Genomic DNA, 20,169 nt, shown 5'->3' with positions numbered 1-20,169 from the left:
AGTGGGGCAGGACATAAAGGGGGCAACAGCAAAGAGGGGCACGTGGAATCACCATGACACCCCCATGTGACTCCTCCCCACCTCAGCCCCATCCCAGGGTCCCCATGCTCTCCCTGTCCCGTCCCTTCCCCATCCCACATTACTTGGTGTGTGGGGGGGAGTTCTGCCCCACTGCTCTGCACCGCGCCTGGCAGCATCCCCTCTCAGGTAGCGTGGGAAGGCACAGCAGCAGGACTGGAAGAGGAGAGGCTCTGGCCCTACCAGCTGCTAGCCCCTTGCCCCCCCGCCCCCCAGTGTTGGGGGAGGGGTCAAGTGACTTTCCAGGCTCCTCCCACCCATTGCCCTCGTCCCCCCTTCGTGTCTCTTTATTTTTATAGGCACAGAAAGGGGAAGTTTGTGGTGAGCCATTAAACTGGTGGTGTAAAGTCTGGGCCCCTGGGTGTGCTCAAATTCACACAGAAGGGCGACTGGGGGTGAGCAGTCACCTGATGAGAGCCAGGTGAGATACCCTGTCTCAGTGCTTGGAGTGCCTTGGGAACACCTGAGGAGGGGAATGTCCCCGCCAGCCATATAAGGTCAGGCTAGATGACAGTGGTCCCTTCTGGCTATGGAATCCATACGGAATAGCAGCAATAGGCTGTAGGGCCGCTGATCAGCCTAGGTTTTCTGGCATCATCCTGGTGTTCATGGAGCAGGGTCAGAATCACTTCCAGGGACCATGATGCAGCAAACGGCGTCACAATTCATCAAGGCAACAGCCTAATACAAACAGCATGATAGTGCTGTCCCTTTTGACCCAAGCAGCTAGCTCACACTCAAGGCCTTGCCGGCTTGTTTCAGTTAGGAGGAGAAATTGATTATATGAGTCAGCTAGGTCTTTGCTGCAGTCCAGTTTATTTACAAAGAATGCTCACAAAGTCTGTTTCCCTGCACAGGTTAGGAATAAACAACAACAGGCAGTTTTCTTGTTTGGAAATCCAATCCTGTTTCCAGTCAGCACTCTGCCCCCCAAAAGCTCTCTCTCTGGGTTTCTTCCCAGGGTCACGCTACCAGAACTTCCTTGCTGTCTCCTGGCTTTTCTGTAGTTGACACACTGTTCAATCCAGTCAGTGCTCAGTGCCCCAGTTTCTGCTCCAGCCCTGTCCATGATTTGGGCAGTAGCTTCTACTGGTTCAGCAATCACTAAACAAAGGGACAGTTACTTGCTCCCTTGATTAGGCTGAATGAAAGGCAGCTAGCACACACTTAACAAGGTCTGTGATTGCCCATATAGAAAAGACACACCTGATGGCTGCTACCAACACCCTCCAGCATAACAATATTAGGATGAATGCATTTGTCCCATTAGATCACTGGCTCTTAATCTGTGGCACCCAGGGTGTCTGGGAGCAGTTCCAGGTGGCCTGCAGATATGCTTCAAAGCTGCAACAACAGTGATATTGCAAATCCCGATGCTTTAAGCAATTTGTAACCTAACCTGAGAGTCTTTGGGTTTTGCAGATGCTTTTTCCATCATTTACACTCAAAATCCCCAAAGTTCTTCTCTGCCCCCTTTGTGTGGGGGTCTGTTAGTGCAAATCAGCTGTGATTAGCTAGATAGATGAGCCCAACATTTGAAGGGAAGCATACACCTAGGCAGCCAGAGGCACAGGGACCTGGAGTGATCCTGGTCATAGAGGACACAAATAATGGGAGAGATGAGAGGATGATAAATGTCAAGCCCTTAATTCAGGGAAAGGAAGAAAACAGCCGAGCAGAAAAAAGAGGGATGAGAGAAAGAAGTAACCAGCCAGGTAACATTGTGAGAGTTTAGTTTCATCTTGTTTTCTTAACGACCTGTCCATTGCTAGCTACGTCAGGAAGTGGAGGGCTCAGGAGTGGGAGTGGAAATGGGCCTAAAAGGATTTTGATTTGAAATGGTCCATGGCATGAGAGAATTTGCAACCCACTGTGTAAGAGAGACAGTCCTACCCCCTTCTTAGCTAGGGCAGCCATCAGGGCCCCTAGGGGTGGTGAGATAGGAGGTGGGGGAACACGGAGAGGATGAATCAGGACAAACACAAACACCGCATTGTCATTTAAAACGTTGGCTGCATTTGGCTAGGGTTGTCCATTCATCTAGCCCGAAGCAGCTTTCCTCTCTCCAGTGTTTTACAAGCTCTGTTTAGGAGCCTGAGTGCAAAAATAAACCACGTGGCAGGGTTAGGCCAAGAGCTGTGGCTGTGGCACATTGTCTGCATATAAAAATCAGGCGCCTTGGGCCATCTGGTGGCTGCTGTCTCTCTGCAGAGCCTGCTGGTGAGATGTGATGCTGTTTAATAGTTTTTCACAGCGAGCACGTTGGCTTCTCTGAAGACACAGAACTGGGAGCCTGAGTAGCTGGGACAGGACCTACTAGAGTGGAGTGCGATGTTTGTGTTGATCTTTAGATGCTCCTGTAGTCTGAGCTGCTTGGAGCATGCTCCCTGTGAAGGGATAGGACTGCGTGCCTCCAGATTAGCAGGGGAAGGGGACAGACACGTGAGCAGAGCTGGGCACAGCCTCAGGAAACTCGCACCTGACAGCCCGATCCTGTGGTCCAGAGCACCCCACAAGTCAATAGGAATTTAGGGTACTCGACACTTCGCAGGATTGGATATGGAGAATATAGGGGTGGGTTTTTCAAGATCACTCAGCCCTGGTCTAACTCTGCTCCCACTGATGCTAATTTTTACTCCTGCTGTGGAGTTTCGCATCCATTAATATCAAGGCAAGAAGCACAAAAGTCCCCAATCTTATATTTTGAAAACAGAGGCACAGAGAGGGGAAAAGACGTGAAGAAGAGCTCTTTGTGGCTCAAAAACTAGTCTCTCTCATCAACAGACGTTGATCCAATAAAAGATATTCCCTCACCTGCCTTATTTACCTAAGATCACACAGCAGATCAGTGACAAAGCCAGAAAAGACCTCAATTTCCCTGACTCTCAGTCCCATGCTCAAGCCACTGTACCACGCTGCCTGTTACTTGTATTGTGACAGCTCCCAGAAGTGCCAACCAGTGGCAAGGTTTACTGAATCAGACACTGTACAAACACACAGGAAGAGTCCCTTCTCCAAAGAGATTACAATTTAAGACAACACTTGAAAGGCATGGGGGAGGAATGCAACCACGGTACGGTCAATTTTAATACCATAAACTAGTGGTTTAAAAAAAAATATAAGAAAACAATCAAATAGGTCCATCGATGGCTATTAGCCAAGATGGTCAGGGTTGCAACCTGGTGCTCTGGGTATCCCTAACCTCTGACTGGAAGCGGATGACGGGGGATGGACACTCGATGATTGCCTGTTCTATTCATTCCCTTGGAAGCATCTAGCAGTGGCCACTGTCAGAAGACAGACTACTGGGCTAGATGGACCATTGGTTTGACCCAGTATGGCAGTCCTTATGTTCTTAAACCCAACTGCTTGTCAAGCTGTCCAGAGTTAGCTGGCTGATGTCTTAACAGGTGTCATGGCAGGAGTGGGCCTTGCAAATGGATTTGGAGGTGGAGAGGGTAGAGGTTTATCCATCAGTTCAGTGAGGGCAGGAGGAATGTGGAAGAAAGTATGAAGACAGCAGATGAGGCAAGTCTTGTTGGCAGAGAAGCATGGGGAAGGGCTACATCTATTTTACATTCTTACCAGTTTAGTATTGGGACTGCAGAGCACAGTTTCCAGGATAACCTTGTCCTTGAATCTGGCAAGCAGCATACCCAACCTGCTCCCAGCACTTAACCACCAGGGTCCACTAACCCCAGCACTGCCCCAGAACTTGAAGAGCTCTGTAGAGGCATTTATTCCTAAGCTGGAAGAACCCCATTAAAGTTTCATGGACCAGGCCTGACAGCAAAAGAGCTGTTCACATCTAAAGGTATTTCAAAGATTTTATTTGAAAGGAGGGAAACCCCTGCCTCAGATGAACATCTCACTAATAAAAGCAAACCTGGCTCTTCCTTCCCCTTGTTTTCATGGGTGAGGCTATCGCTCTGCTTGATGGGGCCTTTGTGAATATTTCAGGAGGGATCATGAAGCCTCTGCAGTTGATGATGATAAACAGCAGACAGCGTTAAAGAAGGGAAAGTGTATGATCTTCAAAGGGAGGAAAGTGAACATTTGAAATTCAAATGAAAGGAAGACTCCTGCCTTCAGGCACACTGCAGCTCCCAATGCAAGAGTCTCGATGGCACCACTTGGGACAGAGGACAGGTAGGCAACAGACAGTAACACTGAGATTCTGTCCATCCAACCTGGAGCTAGCTTACATGGTCCTAACACATAGTACCTGTCCATGTCAACCCAGTGGCATCATTACGTGGTGCATCACTAGTGGGAGTTGCACATTTAGCAGCCTAAACAGTTTGTCTCTCTTGAGTGATCTTGTCAAAGGGATAAGAGTAGTTCTTAAATGCCCTTCTCCCCCAAAAGCATAGTTTAAGAATCCAGTGCAGAATATACAGTTGCCTGCCTTCCAATCTAACACCGGAGCAAACTCCTTGTAGTAAGACGAGGCCCTGAAACATAAACCCTTATCAGAGGCCCAATATGAGGCCTGAACTAAAGTAATGGTCAAGACTTTGCTAACATAAAGCAAAGTTAAGCTGTAAGCCAGAGGCAGGCCCTGCTCACAGAAGCTGGCAAGGAAAGGGCTGATGCTGTGAAAAGAGACACACTTAAAAGGTACCGGACACCAGATATCAAAACATTCGCACAGTTGTACACACCACACAGGTAACAAGGAACAAGCTGACCCATCCCACTGACAGGGCCAAAGGGGAATATGATGCATAGAGTTGGTTTGTTCGAACCAACATGTACGAGGTGAGAGGCGGCACCTTGCTATACAGAGGGATTGCACCGCAATACGTCAGGAGTGATGTGTAATTTGTACCAGTGTATAAGAATGCACAGCTGAGGAGTTGTCTTTGTCCAACCAAGGGGGCAATGGAAAGTCCCGTCACTGACTGAGCTGTGTCCATTGTCAGGGAGCACATATGTACTAGCTAGCAGCACCTTGGACTTCTATGCCAGGGAGCTGGAGGCTGTGTTTCTGACAATAAATCTGGCTGGGTGCCTTCGTACCTTACTAGAGTCTGTGGTCATTGGGGGTTCTCTCGGGGTCTGCTGGGTCTGTGATCCACACAGAGCCGGGGCAGCACACAGGGGGAACACGCACGCAGCCTACTGTTATCATCGAACAAGAGCAGAGCACCACACAAGGAGCATCTGACAACACTCCTCATATGATGGCAAATTGTTCAGGGTCCAAGTTGCTTGGCCAGAGTGCTGTGGATGCTGCAGACTGATGGGCACAGGAAAGAGAGGGGACTTCTGGCTGGTTTATAAAAGCAGGCTTTGCAGGCTTCAAGGGGCACATCTACACTGCCTCTGGGAGCGAGTGTCCCAGCCCTGGTCCACAGACTCACACTAGCACTTTAAAAATAGCGGCAGACATGTTGCATTGACAATGCAGCTCGGGCTCTCAAGCCCACCCACCACTCTCTCCTGTGGCTTCAGAGCCTGTGGCTTCCAGCCTGAGCCACAATGTCTACACAGCTACTTCTGGAACACTAGCAGGAGCCCAGCCCAGCCAGGGAGGCTCACTCCCAGAATGCAGTGTAGACATGAAGGAGACTTACCACAACCTGGGACCATTCCTTCCTGACCCCTGTAGATTATCAATTTAAACCTTGAAGCCAGATACTGAATGAGACTTTGCTTACAGTTAGCTTGTAAGCACTTTGGGGGAAGGGCTATTTTTGTGTCTGCGTAGTGCCTAGCACAGCAAGGGCCTGGATTGGGACTGGGGTTGCTAGGCTCTTATGACAACACAAGTAGTAATTAGACTAGTTCTTAAACTGTGGTCAGCAGAGAGCTGGCTGGTCACATGAGGGTGGCTCTGCTCCTTGTTTCCAGCGGCCAAATGGCACAGAGAGCTAAAAATCCATTACGCAATTTCCTTTCTCCATCGTCTATGAAAGCAACTGCTGTAGTTGCCACGGGGATATTATAGGGGAGCAAGTGAGATGAGGGGTATCCACAAAACAGTCTCTCAAATGGGGCCCCTCTAGGAGTTTGACCCCTTGGTTTGGCATGCACAGTAGTGTGCCATCAACAGGCAGAACACTGAATCCAGATGTTTACCTGTGTCTAATGTTGACACAAATAACACATCCTCTCTCCTGTATCTCCTGGGCATCAGCAGTCTCAGTCCCTGCCAACCAATGGATAGAGCAGGGGCAGGCAAACTTTTGACCTGAGGGCCACATCGGGTTTAGTAAATTGTATGGAGGACTGGTTAGGGCAGGGGGTTGTGGCCCAGACCCCCTCTCCTATCTGCCCCTCCTGTCCCCGGACCCCCGCCGCCCTATCCACCCCCATCCCACTCCCTCTCCCGACCGCCCCCGAACCCATGCCGCCCCATCCAACCCCTCCTCTTATTCCTGACAGCCCCCTCCAGGACCCTTGCCCCATCCAACCATCCCTTTTCCCTGTCCCCTGACTGCCCTCTGCCACCCCATCCAACCCCCCTTTCCTGATTGCCCCCCAGGGCCCCTGCCCCCATTCAACCCCGATTGCTCTCGACCATCATCCACACCCCCGCCCCCTGACCACCACCCCGAACTCCTCTGCCCTCTATCCAATCCCCTCCCCCCCGCTCCATGCCCCCTTACCGCGCTGCCTGGAGCACCAGTGGCTGGCGGCGCTACAGCCACGCCACCCGGCTGGAGCCAGGCCACGCTGCTGCCGCCACCACCACACAGCACAGAGACCAGGTCAGGCCGACTCTGCAGCTGCGCTTCCCCAAGAGCTCAGAGCCCCACTGCCCAGAGCATTGCGCCGGTGGCAGGGCGAGCGAGCTAAGGATGTGGGGAAGGGGGGACAGCAGGAGAGGGGCAAGGGGCTAATCTCCTGGGCCAGGAGCTTGACGGACGGGTAGGATGGTCCCACGGGCCGTAGTTTGCCCACCCCGGGATACAGGAAAGGATACAGAACCGGAATCAAACGATCACCTGCATGTCAGAACAAAGCAGAGCAACAACCACTGGGTGACCAAGCCAACCTATTCCATCCTCCCAACAGAACAGAGCCACATTTACTGCTCTGATTCAGCCATGAGGAGGCAGGACTTGCAACTGCCACGTAATTCTGTGGCTACATTTGTGGGGTTCTCAAAGAGAATCAGCAGCATGGCTTCCTTTTGTGTAAATAGCAAGTGTACCTATATGTGTAAGTGATGGGAAATTAGAGACATCCATAGCTTTCCAGAGAAAGATTCTTAACAGCACTGATTCAAAGTAATTCTGTCTCTGGGTTCTGGTGCCATCACAGAGCTCGTGTGGTGTAGGAAGTCACAAAAATCTTCACTGGGAATAACAGTGCAGCCTCTGTCTTAGTTTCTATAAGTCAAAAAGGGTGGGTTGATATAACCTGATATGGTAGTTTTCTAACTTAAACACCTACTTAAAAATAAAAACACTCTGCAGCTTTAACAGGCATTACATGCTAAGTGGTACACTAAAGAGGATTACACATGCCATTTTGGGATCTGGCTTTCTTTCAAAAGAGTATTTTAGTAGAAAACAAAAGCAATTTGAGCCCTCTGGCAATAGGTTTACTAGACACACTCAGCTTGATCAGTCCCTTGTGCTTGCGTCTTTGGCACTTGTTACTTATCTCCGCTAATTAGTTAACAAAAACCAAGCTTCTCCCTAGATTTAAGGAAGACAGGAGATCTGTGCCAGCGGCTAGGACTAGCATGCCTCTTCTGAAAACGAGTTACCTCAATTTAAATGAGATCTTCATCTTCAAAATACACCTCTACCTTGATATAACGCTGTCCTCAGGAGCCAAGAAATTTTACTGCGTTATAGGTGAATCCGCGTTATATCAAATTTGCTTTGATCCACCAGAGTGCGCAGCCTCGCCCCACCCCAGAGTGCTGCTTTACCGCATTATATCCGAATTCATGTTATATCGGGTAGCGTTATATTGAGGTAGAGTTGTGTCTCTAGCCCTCATATACCTTGTTGAGTAAGTTTATTCTGGTGGAAGTGCATTTATTTATATTCAGTCTGCCAGGTTTTCTCTCTAAGTACTTTGCTGAATTGGGGCCTCAATTTGTATCCGTCTTGAAGATATACAGACACTTCATTGACAGTGTTTTTTTTCTTTTTTAGACTCTGAAAACAAAAAAAGAATTTCACAAGCAGCTTCCAAGTCTCATGAATTTCTCTCACACAAACACACGCAAGGCTGTTACTCATGGCATAATTACATGGATAAATTCTAAATCTGCATTACAGACTTCATGCAGCTTTAACTCCTGTTATAATTTCGAATCAGACAAGATCCTTAAACAAAGCATATAAGATTGAGTACGTTTGTCTTCAGATCAATCAAATCTTAATAAAAATCAGTTGAGCCTCAGGCTATGGGAACCTGAGTAATGAGATGCAGCCAGCATCTTCAGGTCATAATTTTCAAGAGAGGCAGATTATTTTATTCATCTTTGTACATTTGCTTTATAATGTGATTTAATTATTCTGGTAGTGGACGACAGGAAAGGCAACAGCAAGCCTCTGAAAGGGAGCAATTTATGAAAACCTCATCTTCACCAGCTAAAAAATGAAACCATAAGGTTAAAAACCATAAGTGACATAAGAATATGAGTGGCATACTGGGTCAGAGCAAAGGTCCACCTACCCCAGTATCCTGTCTTCCGACAGTGGCCAATGCCAGGTGCCCCAGAGGGAATGAACAGAACAGGGAATCATCAAGTGATCCATCCCATCACCCAGTCTCAGCTTCTGGCAGACAGGGGAGGGACACCATCCCTGCCCATCCTGGTTAATAGTTATCGATGGACCCATCCTCCATGAATTTATCTAGTTCTTTTTTGAACCGTTATAATCTTGGCCTTCATAACATCCTCTGGCAAGGAGTTCCACAGGTTGACTGTCGCTGTGTGAAAAAAATACTTCCTTTTGTTTTAAACCTGCTTCCTTTTAATTTCACCCCTAGTTATTGTGTCATGAGTAAATAACACTTTCTTATTTACTTTCTCCACACCAGTCATAATTTTATAGAACTCTATCATATCCCCCCTTAGTTGTCTCATTTCCAAGCTGAAAAGTCCTATTAATTTCTCCTCATACAGAAGCTGTTCCTTACTCCTAATAGTTTTTGTTGCCCTTTTCTGAACCTTTTTCCAATTCCAGTATATCTTTTTTGAGATGGGGCAATCACATCTGCACACAGTATTCAAGATGTGGGCGTACCATGGTTTTTGTAGAGACAATATGATAGAAAATATCTTATTATCTAACCCTTTCTGATATATTTCCTACATTGTTAGCTTTTATGATTGCCACTGCACACTGAGTGGATGTTTTCAGAGAACTATCCACAATGACTCCAAGATCTCTCTCTTGAGTGGTAACAGCTAATTTAGACCCTGACATTTTATATATATATATATATAGTTGGGATTATGTTTTCCAATGTACATTACTCAGAATTTATCAACATTGAATTTCATCTGCCATTTTGTTGCCCAGTCACCCAGTTTTGTGAAGTCCTTTTGTAGTTCTTTGCAGTTTACCTGGGACTGAACTATCTTGAGTAGTTTTGTATCAACTGCAAAATTTTGCCACCTCATTTTTTGCCCCTTTTTCCAGATCATTTATGAATATGCTGAATAGGACTGGTCCTAGTACAGACCCCTGGGGGACACCACTATTTACCTCTCTCCATTCTGAAAACTGACCAACTTTCTTTCCCCGCACTATCAACAATCAATTTTTTGAAGAAAAAAAGTTTCACAAATCTGGTTCACTTTTTACCATTGACACTATGTATAACTTTGTATTTCATTCAGCTTGGACAAATATAGGAGAGTCACTTTCACTCTGTCTCTCATAAATTAGCACTGGAACACAACACTGACAGGCAAATGTTTATATCCTCACAAAAAAATTTTCATGGTATTGTGTGTTTCAAGGAAATATTTATATTTATTAGAGATGAAAGCACCAAGAGTAATGCATAGGTGAGGAAGAGTTTGCTGACAAAAATATCAAGTTTTATGCGATCGTGAATGCAACTTGTGTTGTGAAACATGACTTTTGTGATATGATTGAACAGACACTTACATGCTTGACTTTAGAGGTAGGTAGGTGAGTCAACCTTGTGTGCTGGTGAGCATGCAGATTAAAAAAAACTTGTTCTTGATTCTGAAAGTGTCTCACTTAATGTGACACAAGACACACTAATACTTCCCTCCAATACTGATTTATGTAAATCCTTGATTTTACAGAAGTTTACATTTGACTTCAATTGACCTAGCAGTGTTATTTTAAGTAAACAGCGGCTTTGGCAGGCTCTGAAGGGAGTCTGTTAGTGTCTCATTGCTGATGCATTTAACAGGAGAGTGGAAATTATGGACATCATCCAGAAAGCAATTTATAAGATTCGTTCTTGCAAGTAACAATCTTTCAATTACAACTATAGAATCTTTTTCCTGACTCATGTTTAACTGAAACAGATATTCATAAAATGAAATGGCATAATAAGGAAACTAAATTATTTCCTCTGCTTCTTTCAGCAAAGTTCTGAAGCTTCAGAACTATTTCAAAAGTACCTAAACAGATTTAAGAACACCTAACCGCAAAAAGCTGCCCCACAATCCCTTTAGGGAACACAAGCGTTAACCTTTCTGAGGCTTTAAAGATGATTTGTAACGGGAAACAACCTATTGGAACCTTTTACAATTCTTTAAGAAGAACAGAAGTTCAACATATTAATCCCTTCCTCCTCAACCACAGCTGAGTGTGCTCAGGTTTCAGCCTAGAGTGATGTCTCTAGTCCAGTCCTCTAAATGTTACTAATGGCCTCTGGCAAAAAAGAGAAAAAGGACGGAGACAAGATTTCTAATGTAAAACACAAGAGGGAACTTTATTTTCCCCTTTACGATTCATAAAGCAGGGTTTAAATAGTTTTTGCTTTGGTGTTCACTATTAACAATTGTATCGAACACTTATACAGAGCTGTATGTCAAGATGATTTATACCAATTACTATCCTCGCAAAACCTCTATGACACACATACAACATCCCCTATTCTCCAGACAAGGAAAATGAGGAATAGAAGGGATGTGACTTCCTGAAGGTCACACAATCACTAACTGCCAGAGCTGAGATCCCAGCTCCTTATTCAGATCACCAATCTCTTTCAAGGAATTAGCAGAGCATACCCAAAAAAAGGGAAACTGAGCCCAAAAGCTCTGTTAGGAGGTCCAGTCCAACAAAATGCTATTGCAATAGCTAGTTGGCAGGGAAAGCCAAAAATGCAACCTCAAGCTCAGAGTTCTATAACACAGCCCACTACCCTTTCATCTCTAATACAGACGCATGGCTCACTCAGACTGCGCCATAGCATGTTTCATCTTCAAAGCAACATCCATGGCAACTGAAACCTACTCCATTTAATGCAGATTAGTTTTGGCCTCATGACTTCTGGCAAATTACCATTAAACAGAGTTTCGGCAAGTCCGGTCTATCTTGCCTCATTTTTAAAGCATAAGCAGCAAAGTATCACCAAGGAGGTCTTCAACAAAAAACTTTGTCAAAAGAGAATGCCAGATTTGTTATGAGAATTTATTTGCCATGGCTATGACCATATCTGTTTCACATGCCCCTCACCCCTCTCCCAATTGTGCTAGGTTTCAGCTCTTCTCTACCAAGGAGCTCAGTCACTCTGTGTTTGGTGGTAACACTTGAGCCACACTCGGTGGCTTGGTTTTTTTGTTCTTGATGCCATTAACAATTGCTTCTGATTTATCTTCGTCTCAAGGCTTTTTGTAGGATTCTCCACGTCCTCCAACAGATCTAGGATGCTTTCCTGTGCGGCCAGCCCCCCTTCCTCCACCCTGCTTTCTCTTAATTTGTCCCTGGGACTCTGCTTTAAGTGTCTCGATCCAGAAGGCATCAAAAGAGCCTGGGGCCTGATACCCAGGCTCTTGGGAATCTAGCGCATCTTTGCTCAGCAAGATACATATGGCAGGAATATTTCTCTTCACTGTCAAGGTGTCTAGACCAGCCTCAGGGACAATGGGCTCCCAGATCTCTTCAGTCTGTTTGAAGAGTACTTTGGTGATTTGGTGGAGTCCCGTGAGCCGTCGCTTCATGATTTCCACACAAGTGATAGTCTTGCTGATGGCTTTGCCAGAGCCAGTGAAAAGAATCTGCCTAACTGAGTCCGACTCCATCTTGCTGATGGCATAACCCATAAGATTTCTGATTTTGCTGCCATCCTTCACTTTCATCTCGATAATATCTGAAGGCAGGTTGGTGAATGGAAGGGGAGAGGGCTTCTCCACAATCTTGGATTTCTTATAATTCTCCATCACAGACCACTATAAATGAGAAGAACAGCATCAATGAATATTTCTAATTATGATTCACAAAGACAACATACCTAATTTCACAGGCTACATTACCTGACTGATAAAAGTTGAGCAGAATCCACACTTTATTCATTTGTGTTACCATACCACCTGAGACCCTGTCATGGACGGGGATCCCATTGTGCTAGATACTATATTCTGATTTCTAGCGTGTTCTAAAGCAGCAGTTCTCAACTGGGTGGGCCACTGGGGGTCCACAAGCTATTTCAGGGGGTCCGCCAAACAGAGTGTTTGGAGCCCCAAGCCCCAGTGGCTGAAGCCTGGATCACTGGTGCCCCAGCAGATGCTCCCCAACCCCAAGGGGCAGAAGCCTTGAGCCCCGCATTCCCTGGGGCTCCCAACCCCCTTCCAGTGGCTGAAGCCTAGCCCCTCCCCCCCGCCTTGGAGTTTTTATAGGATATTGGGGGGAGGGTCTCCGAAGGAAAAAGGTTGAGAACCCCTGTTCTAGAGTACTTAGCTGAACTCAATCTGAACAGTATCTTAATTCATATTCAACTACTTGTGTTTTGGCAGCACCCAGGGATCTCATTCTGTGAGAGGCTGCACAAACACATAGGAAGACAGTCTCTGCTCTGATATTTACTCATGCTGCTTAGATTTGCTTGGAAATGATCAGGACAGTTTTAAGCACCTACAGGTACCACGATATAGAAGAATGCATACTGAGTAGTAGGCCCAAACATACCAAATGCCTTCATTTCATATAACTCTACTTAAAAATGTTATTTGCCTGATTAAATGAAATTCTCCAGTGTAAGATGCTGTCAAGTACTGGAGTTAGATATTTTAGAGATGATTCTGGAGTTAGAGATGACAACAGTCACACAAAACATTCATAGGAACAATCTGATACGTTGAAAAAGTAAATAAGAAATAGCAGGCTAGTTTGGATTCAAACATTACTATGCATTATCTGCAATCCAAGCTTTGCTTCTGTGTGGCTAGCACCTGGGAGCCAGAAACTGAAACTAACTGATGTAGTTTTGCAGTCCCAAGCACAGAGAAATGGTAAAACTAAGCAGAGTCACTGGTGAAATGCAGGAATGAAGTCATTTGGATGAGCTCAGAGGAAGGAAGGTCTGTTATTTTTATGTCAATGGGACATTTACCACATCTGTGCCTCATGAGGGACACTGGAGCCAGCACAACATGAAACCTTAAGATATTTCACATCAGAGACAAACAATTCCCATCCCCAGAATAACTCAAAGCCTGATGATACATGCAGCCCATAGGAAGGGGAATTTTACTGAAGGAGGCTGGATGAACTGGAAGGATAAGAACCGCCTGTCTCTAGCCAGTTATTGTACAAGGCCTGGGGTCAGATCTTGGCTGATGTGAGGTGTGAAAGTATGGAGATCTCAGTTTTTTGGGGGAAAAAGATATGTAACTAATGGGGGGGTGTCTCTGCTTAGGGTTTGAGAGGAGGGTTGGGAAATATACAGTGGGCCTGGGACGGATGTGGATGCTGGGTAAAGTTCTCAACTCTGCAGGGCGGAAGGGACTGAGTGGATAGATGTGGGTGAAGGATTGGAAAGGAGAGATACAGGAGATGGGGGAGGGTCTCCGCTCAGGGATGTGCATGGGAGGGATTGGGATGGATAGATATAAGCGATGGGAGGCAGGGATATGGGGGAGGGAGGGTCTCTGCTCAGGGACACAGGGAAGGGAAGAGGATCTCTGCTCAGAGGTGTGGATTGGGATAGCTAGATATAGGGAGAGAGGGGTCTCCATTCAGTGGTGCAGGGGAATGGATACCGGGAGTGGGAGGGCTGGGATAGATGGATGGATACAATACAATAGGTCTCTGTTCAGAAGTGCAGAGGGATAATATGGGGTGGGGGTGGGGTTTCTGCTCAGGTGTGTGTGTGTGGGGGGGGGGGGGAGTTAGTGATGGAATTGGGGAGGAGTGCCTGCTATGGAGAAGCAGAGGATATGGGAGCCATAAGCTCAGGGGATAAGGAGGAAGGGTTATGGGAAGGGAGAACTCTCTCTCGGGAGTAGAAGTTGGGATGATGAATATGGGGAGGGTTCTCTGTTCAGGGTGTTCAGGTTTTTGGTGATGGATACAGGGGTCTCTGCTCGGAGCCAAGAGGAATGAATAATCGGCAGGGGGTTCTCCTGTCAGGGTGTATGTGGGTGTGGGAATCAGTGGATACAGATCTCTGCTCAGGGGGTCCAAGCAAGGATATGGGGGAGGTCTCTGCTCAGGTGATGGATACAGGGGTGAGAGGAATCTCTGCTGAGTCAGGAATGGAAACCGGAGTGTCTCTGTCAGAGGTATTAGGGAGATAGATTACAGGGAAGTATGGGTCTCTTGCGTTGGGGCTATCAAGAAGATGGAGAAGAGGATCCCTGCTCACGGGTGAGGAGGGGAATGAGGATCCCTGCCAGAGTGATATCTCAGGGGGGGGGTCTCTGCTCAGAGTGATGGATATGGAGCGGGGTCTCTCATGGGGCAGGGAGGGTGCTTAGGGGGTCCTCTGCTTGGGGTGATGGTACTGGGCCTCTGCTTGCTGGGTGCAGGTGGGCTATGGGGTCCTGCTTGGAGGTTGATGGATATGGGGTCTCTGCTTAGGTGGTGCAGGAGCGGGGAGGTCCCTACTCAGGTATAGATAGGGGGGTCCTGCTCGGAGTGATGGATGGTCTCTGACTCGGGGTGCAGGGAGGGGCTATAGGGGGTCTCGCTCAGGTGAATGGTATTGGGTGACTCTGCTTAGTGATGGATGGTGATGGAGGTGCCAGGGTTGGTAATGGAGGCTCTGCACTCGGGGGGCTGGGGAGGAGTCTGCTGGGGTCCCGGGGGTGCTAGGGGTCTGGCAGTGATGAGATGGGGGGGTCTCTGTCAGGGGGCAGGGAGGTGGTTATGGGGGGTCTCGCTCAGCAATGATGAATATGGGGGTGGATAGGGCGGTCGCTGCGCAGAGGGCAGGAGGGGTTATTGGGGGAGTCCTGCTCAGGGTGTGATGATGGGGCTGAATATGGGGGGTCTCTGCTTCGGGGGCGGGGAGGGTAGGGGTGGGTCCCTTGCTCGGGGTGAATGATATGGGGCGGGTCCCTGCTCGGGGGCAGGGAGTGGGGTTATGGGGGCTGCTCGGGTGATGGATATGGGGGCTGAATATGGGGCGTCCTGGCGCGGGTGATGACGGGGGTCCCTGCCGGGGGCGGGGAGGGTGGTTATGGGAGTCATGGCTCTAGGGGTGGTGGATATGGGCTGGATATGGGGGGGTCCCCTGCTCGGGGGCGGGGAGGTGGGTTATGGGGTCCCTGCGCGGCGGATGGATACTGTGGTCCTCTGCTCGGAAGGCGGGGGGTGTATGGGGTCCCTGCTCGAGTGATGATATGGGGGGTCCCTGGCCGGGCGGGCAAGGGGGTGTTATGGGGTCCCTGCTCGGGTGGATGAGATAGGGGCTGAATGATGGGGGCCCTGCTCGGGTGGATGGTCACGGGGTCCCTGCCCGGGGGCAGGGAGGGTGTTATGGGGGTCCCTGCTCGGGTGATGGATACGGGGGTCCTGCTCGGGGCTGGAGGGTGTGTATGGGGTCCCTGCTCGGTGAGGGATTACGGGGGTCCCTCGGGGGCGGGAGTGTTATGGGGTCCCTGCTCGGGTGATGGATACGGGGCCCTGCTCGGGGGGCGGGAGGGTGTTATGGGTCCTCCGCAGGTGATGTATGATACGGGGCGTCCCATGCTCAGGGCGGCGGAGGGTGTTATGGGAGTCATCTCAGCGTGGTGGATATGGCTGGATTATGGGGCGTCCTGCTCGGGGGCGGGCGAGGGTGTTATGGGGTCCCTGCGCTGGGTGTGATGGATACGGGGGGTCCGCTGCGCGGGGTGATGATAGGGGTCCCTGCGCGGGTGATGGATACGGGGGGTCCCTGCGCGGCGGTGAGGGTGGTTAGTGGTCCCGCGCGGGGTTGGATACGGGGGGTCCCTGCGGCGTTGAGATCTGGGTCCCTGCTCGGGGCGGGGAGGTGGTTATGGGGTCCCTGCGCAGGGTGATGGATACGGGGGTCCTGCTCAGGGGCGGGAGTGGTTATGGGGAGTCCATGCTCAGGGTTGTGGATATGGGCTGAGATGAATGGGGGTCCCTGCTCGGGGGGCGAGGAGTGGTATTGGGGTCCCGCGCGGGTGATGGATCGGCGATTTTGTCTGAGGCTGGAAGGGGGTCAGATAAGGAGCGGTCGCCTCGGGGTGCGGGGGCTGTGTCCCCATCACGAGGCTGAGGGCCGGGACCCGAGGGAGGGCGGAGGGCCGGAGCTAACGCGGGGGAGACCTGCCCTACCCCGCCCCGCCGCTCTCACCGTTCCCGGGCGGAGCGAAACGCCGCCACGCGCAACCGACCGCAGACCCAGACGCGGCTTCCGGCTCAAGAGCGCGTCGCGCGGGCGACGTGGGGGGTGGGGCGCAGAATGACGTCGGCAGGGACGCGCGGCGCGCGCCAACGGCCGCGAGTCTGGCCGCCCCGCCCCCCGCAGTCACGTGAGCGCCTTATGCCCCGTGCGCCGTCGCCGTCGCTTGGCGTCACTCACGCTCCCTCCTCAACTGCCGCTGCTGCGTCATGGCGGCCCCGCTGGGTCCCGGCCGTAGCGCCTGCCCCCTGCCTATCAGGAGACCCCGCCCCGCCCTGTGCCGCCTTCCCCCGCCGTTTCCATGGAGCCCTTGCTGCTCAGCTACCGAATAGGGTACCCCTGTGACGTCAATGGTTACTATGACGACAGATGTGCGTGACGTCACCTAGCCAGGATGCTTGTAGGCAGGACCAGACACCCCCGAGCTGGCCAGTGCCTGGGAAGGTTATAACCCCCCCCCACACACCAGCTCTGGCTCCTGTCCTGTCCCCAGCCCCTCGGGGTGAAGGGGGTCAGCGGTGGAACGGCTCCCGGGACTGGCCGCAGGGAGTGTAGGACAGGAAGTGACTACGGTGGCTAATGAAAACCAGAGGGGGAGTCCCGGGAGCAGGAGGGAGGCTGGATAGGACAGCGGACTGGGAGCAGAGAAATTGGGGGGTTATATCTGGCTCTGCCAATCTGGCTGTGATTTGGGCAAGTCATTTTATCCCTTTGTATCTCTGTTTCTCCCCATTCCCATCCTTTGTCTGTCTGTTTAGACTAAGCTATTCAGGGCAGGGACTGTCTCTTCTTGCTACGTGCGTGTACAGTGCCCAGCACAGTGAGGCCCTAATCTCAGTTGCAGGCTCTAGGTGTCACAATAATAGAAATAAATTATAATAGTGACATGTCACCCAGTCTGGAATCTGGCCAGGATACTAGAATGTTTATATCCTACTGGCAGAAAAAATATCTTGGGATCTTCAGTGAAGACAAGTATTCAAGGCCTTTTGGTTTTACATTTCATTCAAAAGACCGCACCTTCACCAACACATGGACCTAGATCTTGATCCTGGCACATTTGTTTAGTTCTGATTGAGAGAGAAGAGCACCAGCTACTCAATCACCTCAGCAATTTGGATTTTCTTTGGATGTCTCAAATCCAACTACTGACTGTCTACACTACAGCCATTACAGCTGCACAGCTACAGCACTGCTGCTGTAGCACTGTAGTGTAGATGCTTTCTACTTGGATGGAAGGGGTTTTTCCATTGCTTAATCCACCATCCTGAGAGGCAATAGTGAGGGTGATGGAAGAATTTTTCTATTGAATTAGCTTGTCTGTACAGGGGGTTGGGTTGATCTAACTACATAGCACAGGGTGCAAAATTTTTTATAGCCTTGAACATCATAGCTAGGTTGATGAATTTTTAAGTATAGATCTGGGCTCAGTCTGAAACCGCTTAGTTTTTGAGATGCAACAAGTTCTTAGTCTGAGCTGATGTTATTGCAGGGCTTCTAGGACATATGAATATCTCAGTAGAATATATTACTTAAAGATTTAACTGCAGTAACACCAATGAAAAGGCTGAGTGCCAAAACAAATATAGAGTAATGAAATCATAGTTTCTTAGAACAATGGAGCCTTAAAATGAAATAGTAGCAATAATGAATTATAGGGAACTCAGTTTGTTGACAGTTTACCAAGACTGAATTAACTGCACAAATTATTGGATGATCAGCGGCAAAAATATAACTTCCATCATCTCAACATTAGGATTTTTAGCACCTCATTATTGAGTCATTACTATTAGAGACCCCCAGACGTCAATGTGATGTGAGAAATGCGGATTTCATGCCACTTAACTGTAGCAAAGCTCTATAGGCTTGCACCATGCATATTACCTTGATGGTTTTGTTATTAGCTTTGCTCAGCTACTACTCTGTGTCTTGGAAATTTTAGACCAATGAGCTGATGCTGACTCAGTCCATGAGGTTCCACCATCTGTAAACTGTGCATAATAGCACTTACCCCACAAGGGTGTTGCAAGGATTAGTTAATGAGCTAGTTTCAGGGCTACTGTAAATGGATGCTTTTTGGAGACAAATTCAGAGGAGATAGTTTCATAGAGTTTTAGGCCAAAAGGAACCAACAGACCATCCAGACCAACTAACAGACCTTCTGTACATCACAGGCCATTAATTTTCACCAGATGCCCCTATATTAAGCCCAAAGATTTTAGTTAGATTAAAGCATTTCAAACCTCAAGAGGCTAAACAGCTTGCCACAGATAGAACAGGAAACATCAAAGTGCCACCAATGCCTGAGGCTCCTGCAATGGCAGGGAACTGATTAGGTGAGTGTGCCCAAGAGGTCCGCATACCATGTATCATAAGCATAAATCCCCATTCTGAACCTTAGCGTCCAAAATGGGGGTGCCTAGCATAAATCCTCTAAGCTTAATTACCAGCTTAGATCAGATAGCGCTGCCACCAGCCAAAAATTCCAGTGTTTGGCTCACTCTGGTCTCCCCAAAACCTTCCCTGGGGGACCCCAAGACTCAGATGCCCTGAGTCTACAACAAAGGGAAATAACCCCCTCCCCCTTGGTCTCCTCTTTATTTCCTCCCCGGCTTCCCCTCCCTGGCTGGCCCTAGGAGAACTGTTTCAAGTCCTTGAAATGCAAACACAGACAGATCAAGTGTCTCCCCCCTCACCCAGAGGCTATGCAGATTCAAACCTAGTCAATCTAACACAAAGAGATTTCCCCCTCCCTTCGTTCCTTAGCCTTACCCAGAGAAAACTCAAACAGGTTTAAAAAGAAGCTTTATATAAAAGAGAAAGAAAAAGACATAAAAATGTTCTCTGTATCAAAGTTGACAATATACAGGGTCAATTTCTTAAAAAATGAATAAACAGCCTTATTCAAAAAGATATCCAATTTAAACACTTCCAGCAAACTACACACATGTAAATACAAAAAAACAATAGAAGTTTTACTTCTGTCTACTTGTACTTACAACTTGGAAACAGAAAATTACAGAAGCTTGAAGAGAGAAAGTTCACTCTCAGAGCCGAGAGCAACAGACAGAGAGACAGACAAAAGACACACACTCCAAAATTCCCTCCCTGAGCTTTGAAAAATCCGGTTTCCTGATTGGTCCTCTGGTCAGGTGTGTGGTTCCCTTTGTTAACCTTTTACAGGTAAAAGAAACATTAACCCTTAGCTATCTGTTTATGACACCATGTTACAGAGGAAGGTAAAAAACAAAACAAAACCCACAGTCCCTGGCAATCTGACCCAGGGAGACATCCTTCCTGACCCCAGATCTGGCAAACAGTTTGACCCTGAGC

At 48.5% G+C, this 20,169-nt stretch overlaps 1 protein-coding gene and 1 long non-coding RNA gene across 2 annotated transcripts; both read right to left on the bottom strand.

The window, feature by feature from the left end:
- Positions 1 to 875: 875 nt before the first annotated feature.
- Positions 876 to 8,541, bottom strand: LOC142046961 (uncharacterized). Its single transcript, XR_012656047.1, has 3 exons — positions 8,045 to 8,541; positions 7,241 to 7,418; positions 876 to 5,320 (listed from the first exon to the last, which is right to left on the bottom strand). It is a non-coding gene; the product is annotated as an uncharacterized LOC142046961 (long non-coding RNA).
- A 1,466-nt stretch (positions 8,542 to 10,007) lies between these two features.
- On the bottom strand, positions 10,008 to 16,873 carry RPP25L (ribonuclease P/MRP subunit p25 like). Its single transcript, XM_032780937.2, has 2 exons — positions 16,789 to 16,873; positions 10,008 to 12,433 (listed from the first exon to the last, which is right to left on the bottom strand). The coding sequence occupies exon 2, from the start codon at positions 12,422 to 12,424 to the stop codon at positions 11,867 to 11,869; it is 558 nt and encodes a 185-aa protein (XP_032636828.1). The 5' UTR covers positions 12,425 to 12,433; positions 16,789 to 16,873; the 3' UTR covers positions 10,008 to 11,866.
- Positions 16,874 to 20,169: the final 3,296 nt, after the last annotated feature.

Source organism: Chelonoidis abingdonii, chromosome 6 (assembly GCF_003597395.2).
Source record: "Chelonoidis abingdonii isolate Lonesome George chromosome 6, CheloAbing_2.0, whole genome shotgun sequence".
Classification (NCBI taxonomy): domain Eukaryota; kingdom Metazoa; phylum Chordata; order Testudines; family Testudinidae; genus Chelonoidis; species Chelonoidis abingdonii.
The sequence above is the reverse complement of the archived record's forward strand: the minus strand, read 5'-3'. Positions and strand labels throughout refer to the sequence as shown.

Coding starts and splice junctions, on each gene's coding strand:
- RPP25L (XM_032780937.2), bottom strand. CDS start 12,424: ATGGAGAATTATAAGAAATCCAAGATTGTGGAGAAGCCCTCTCCCCTT.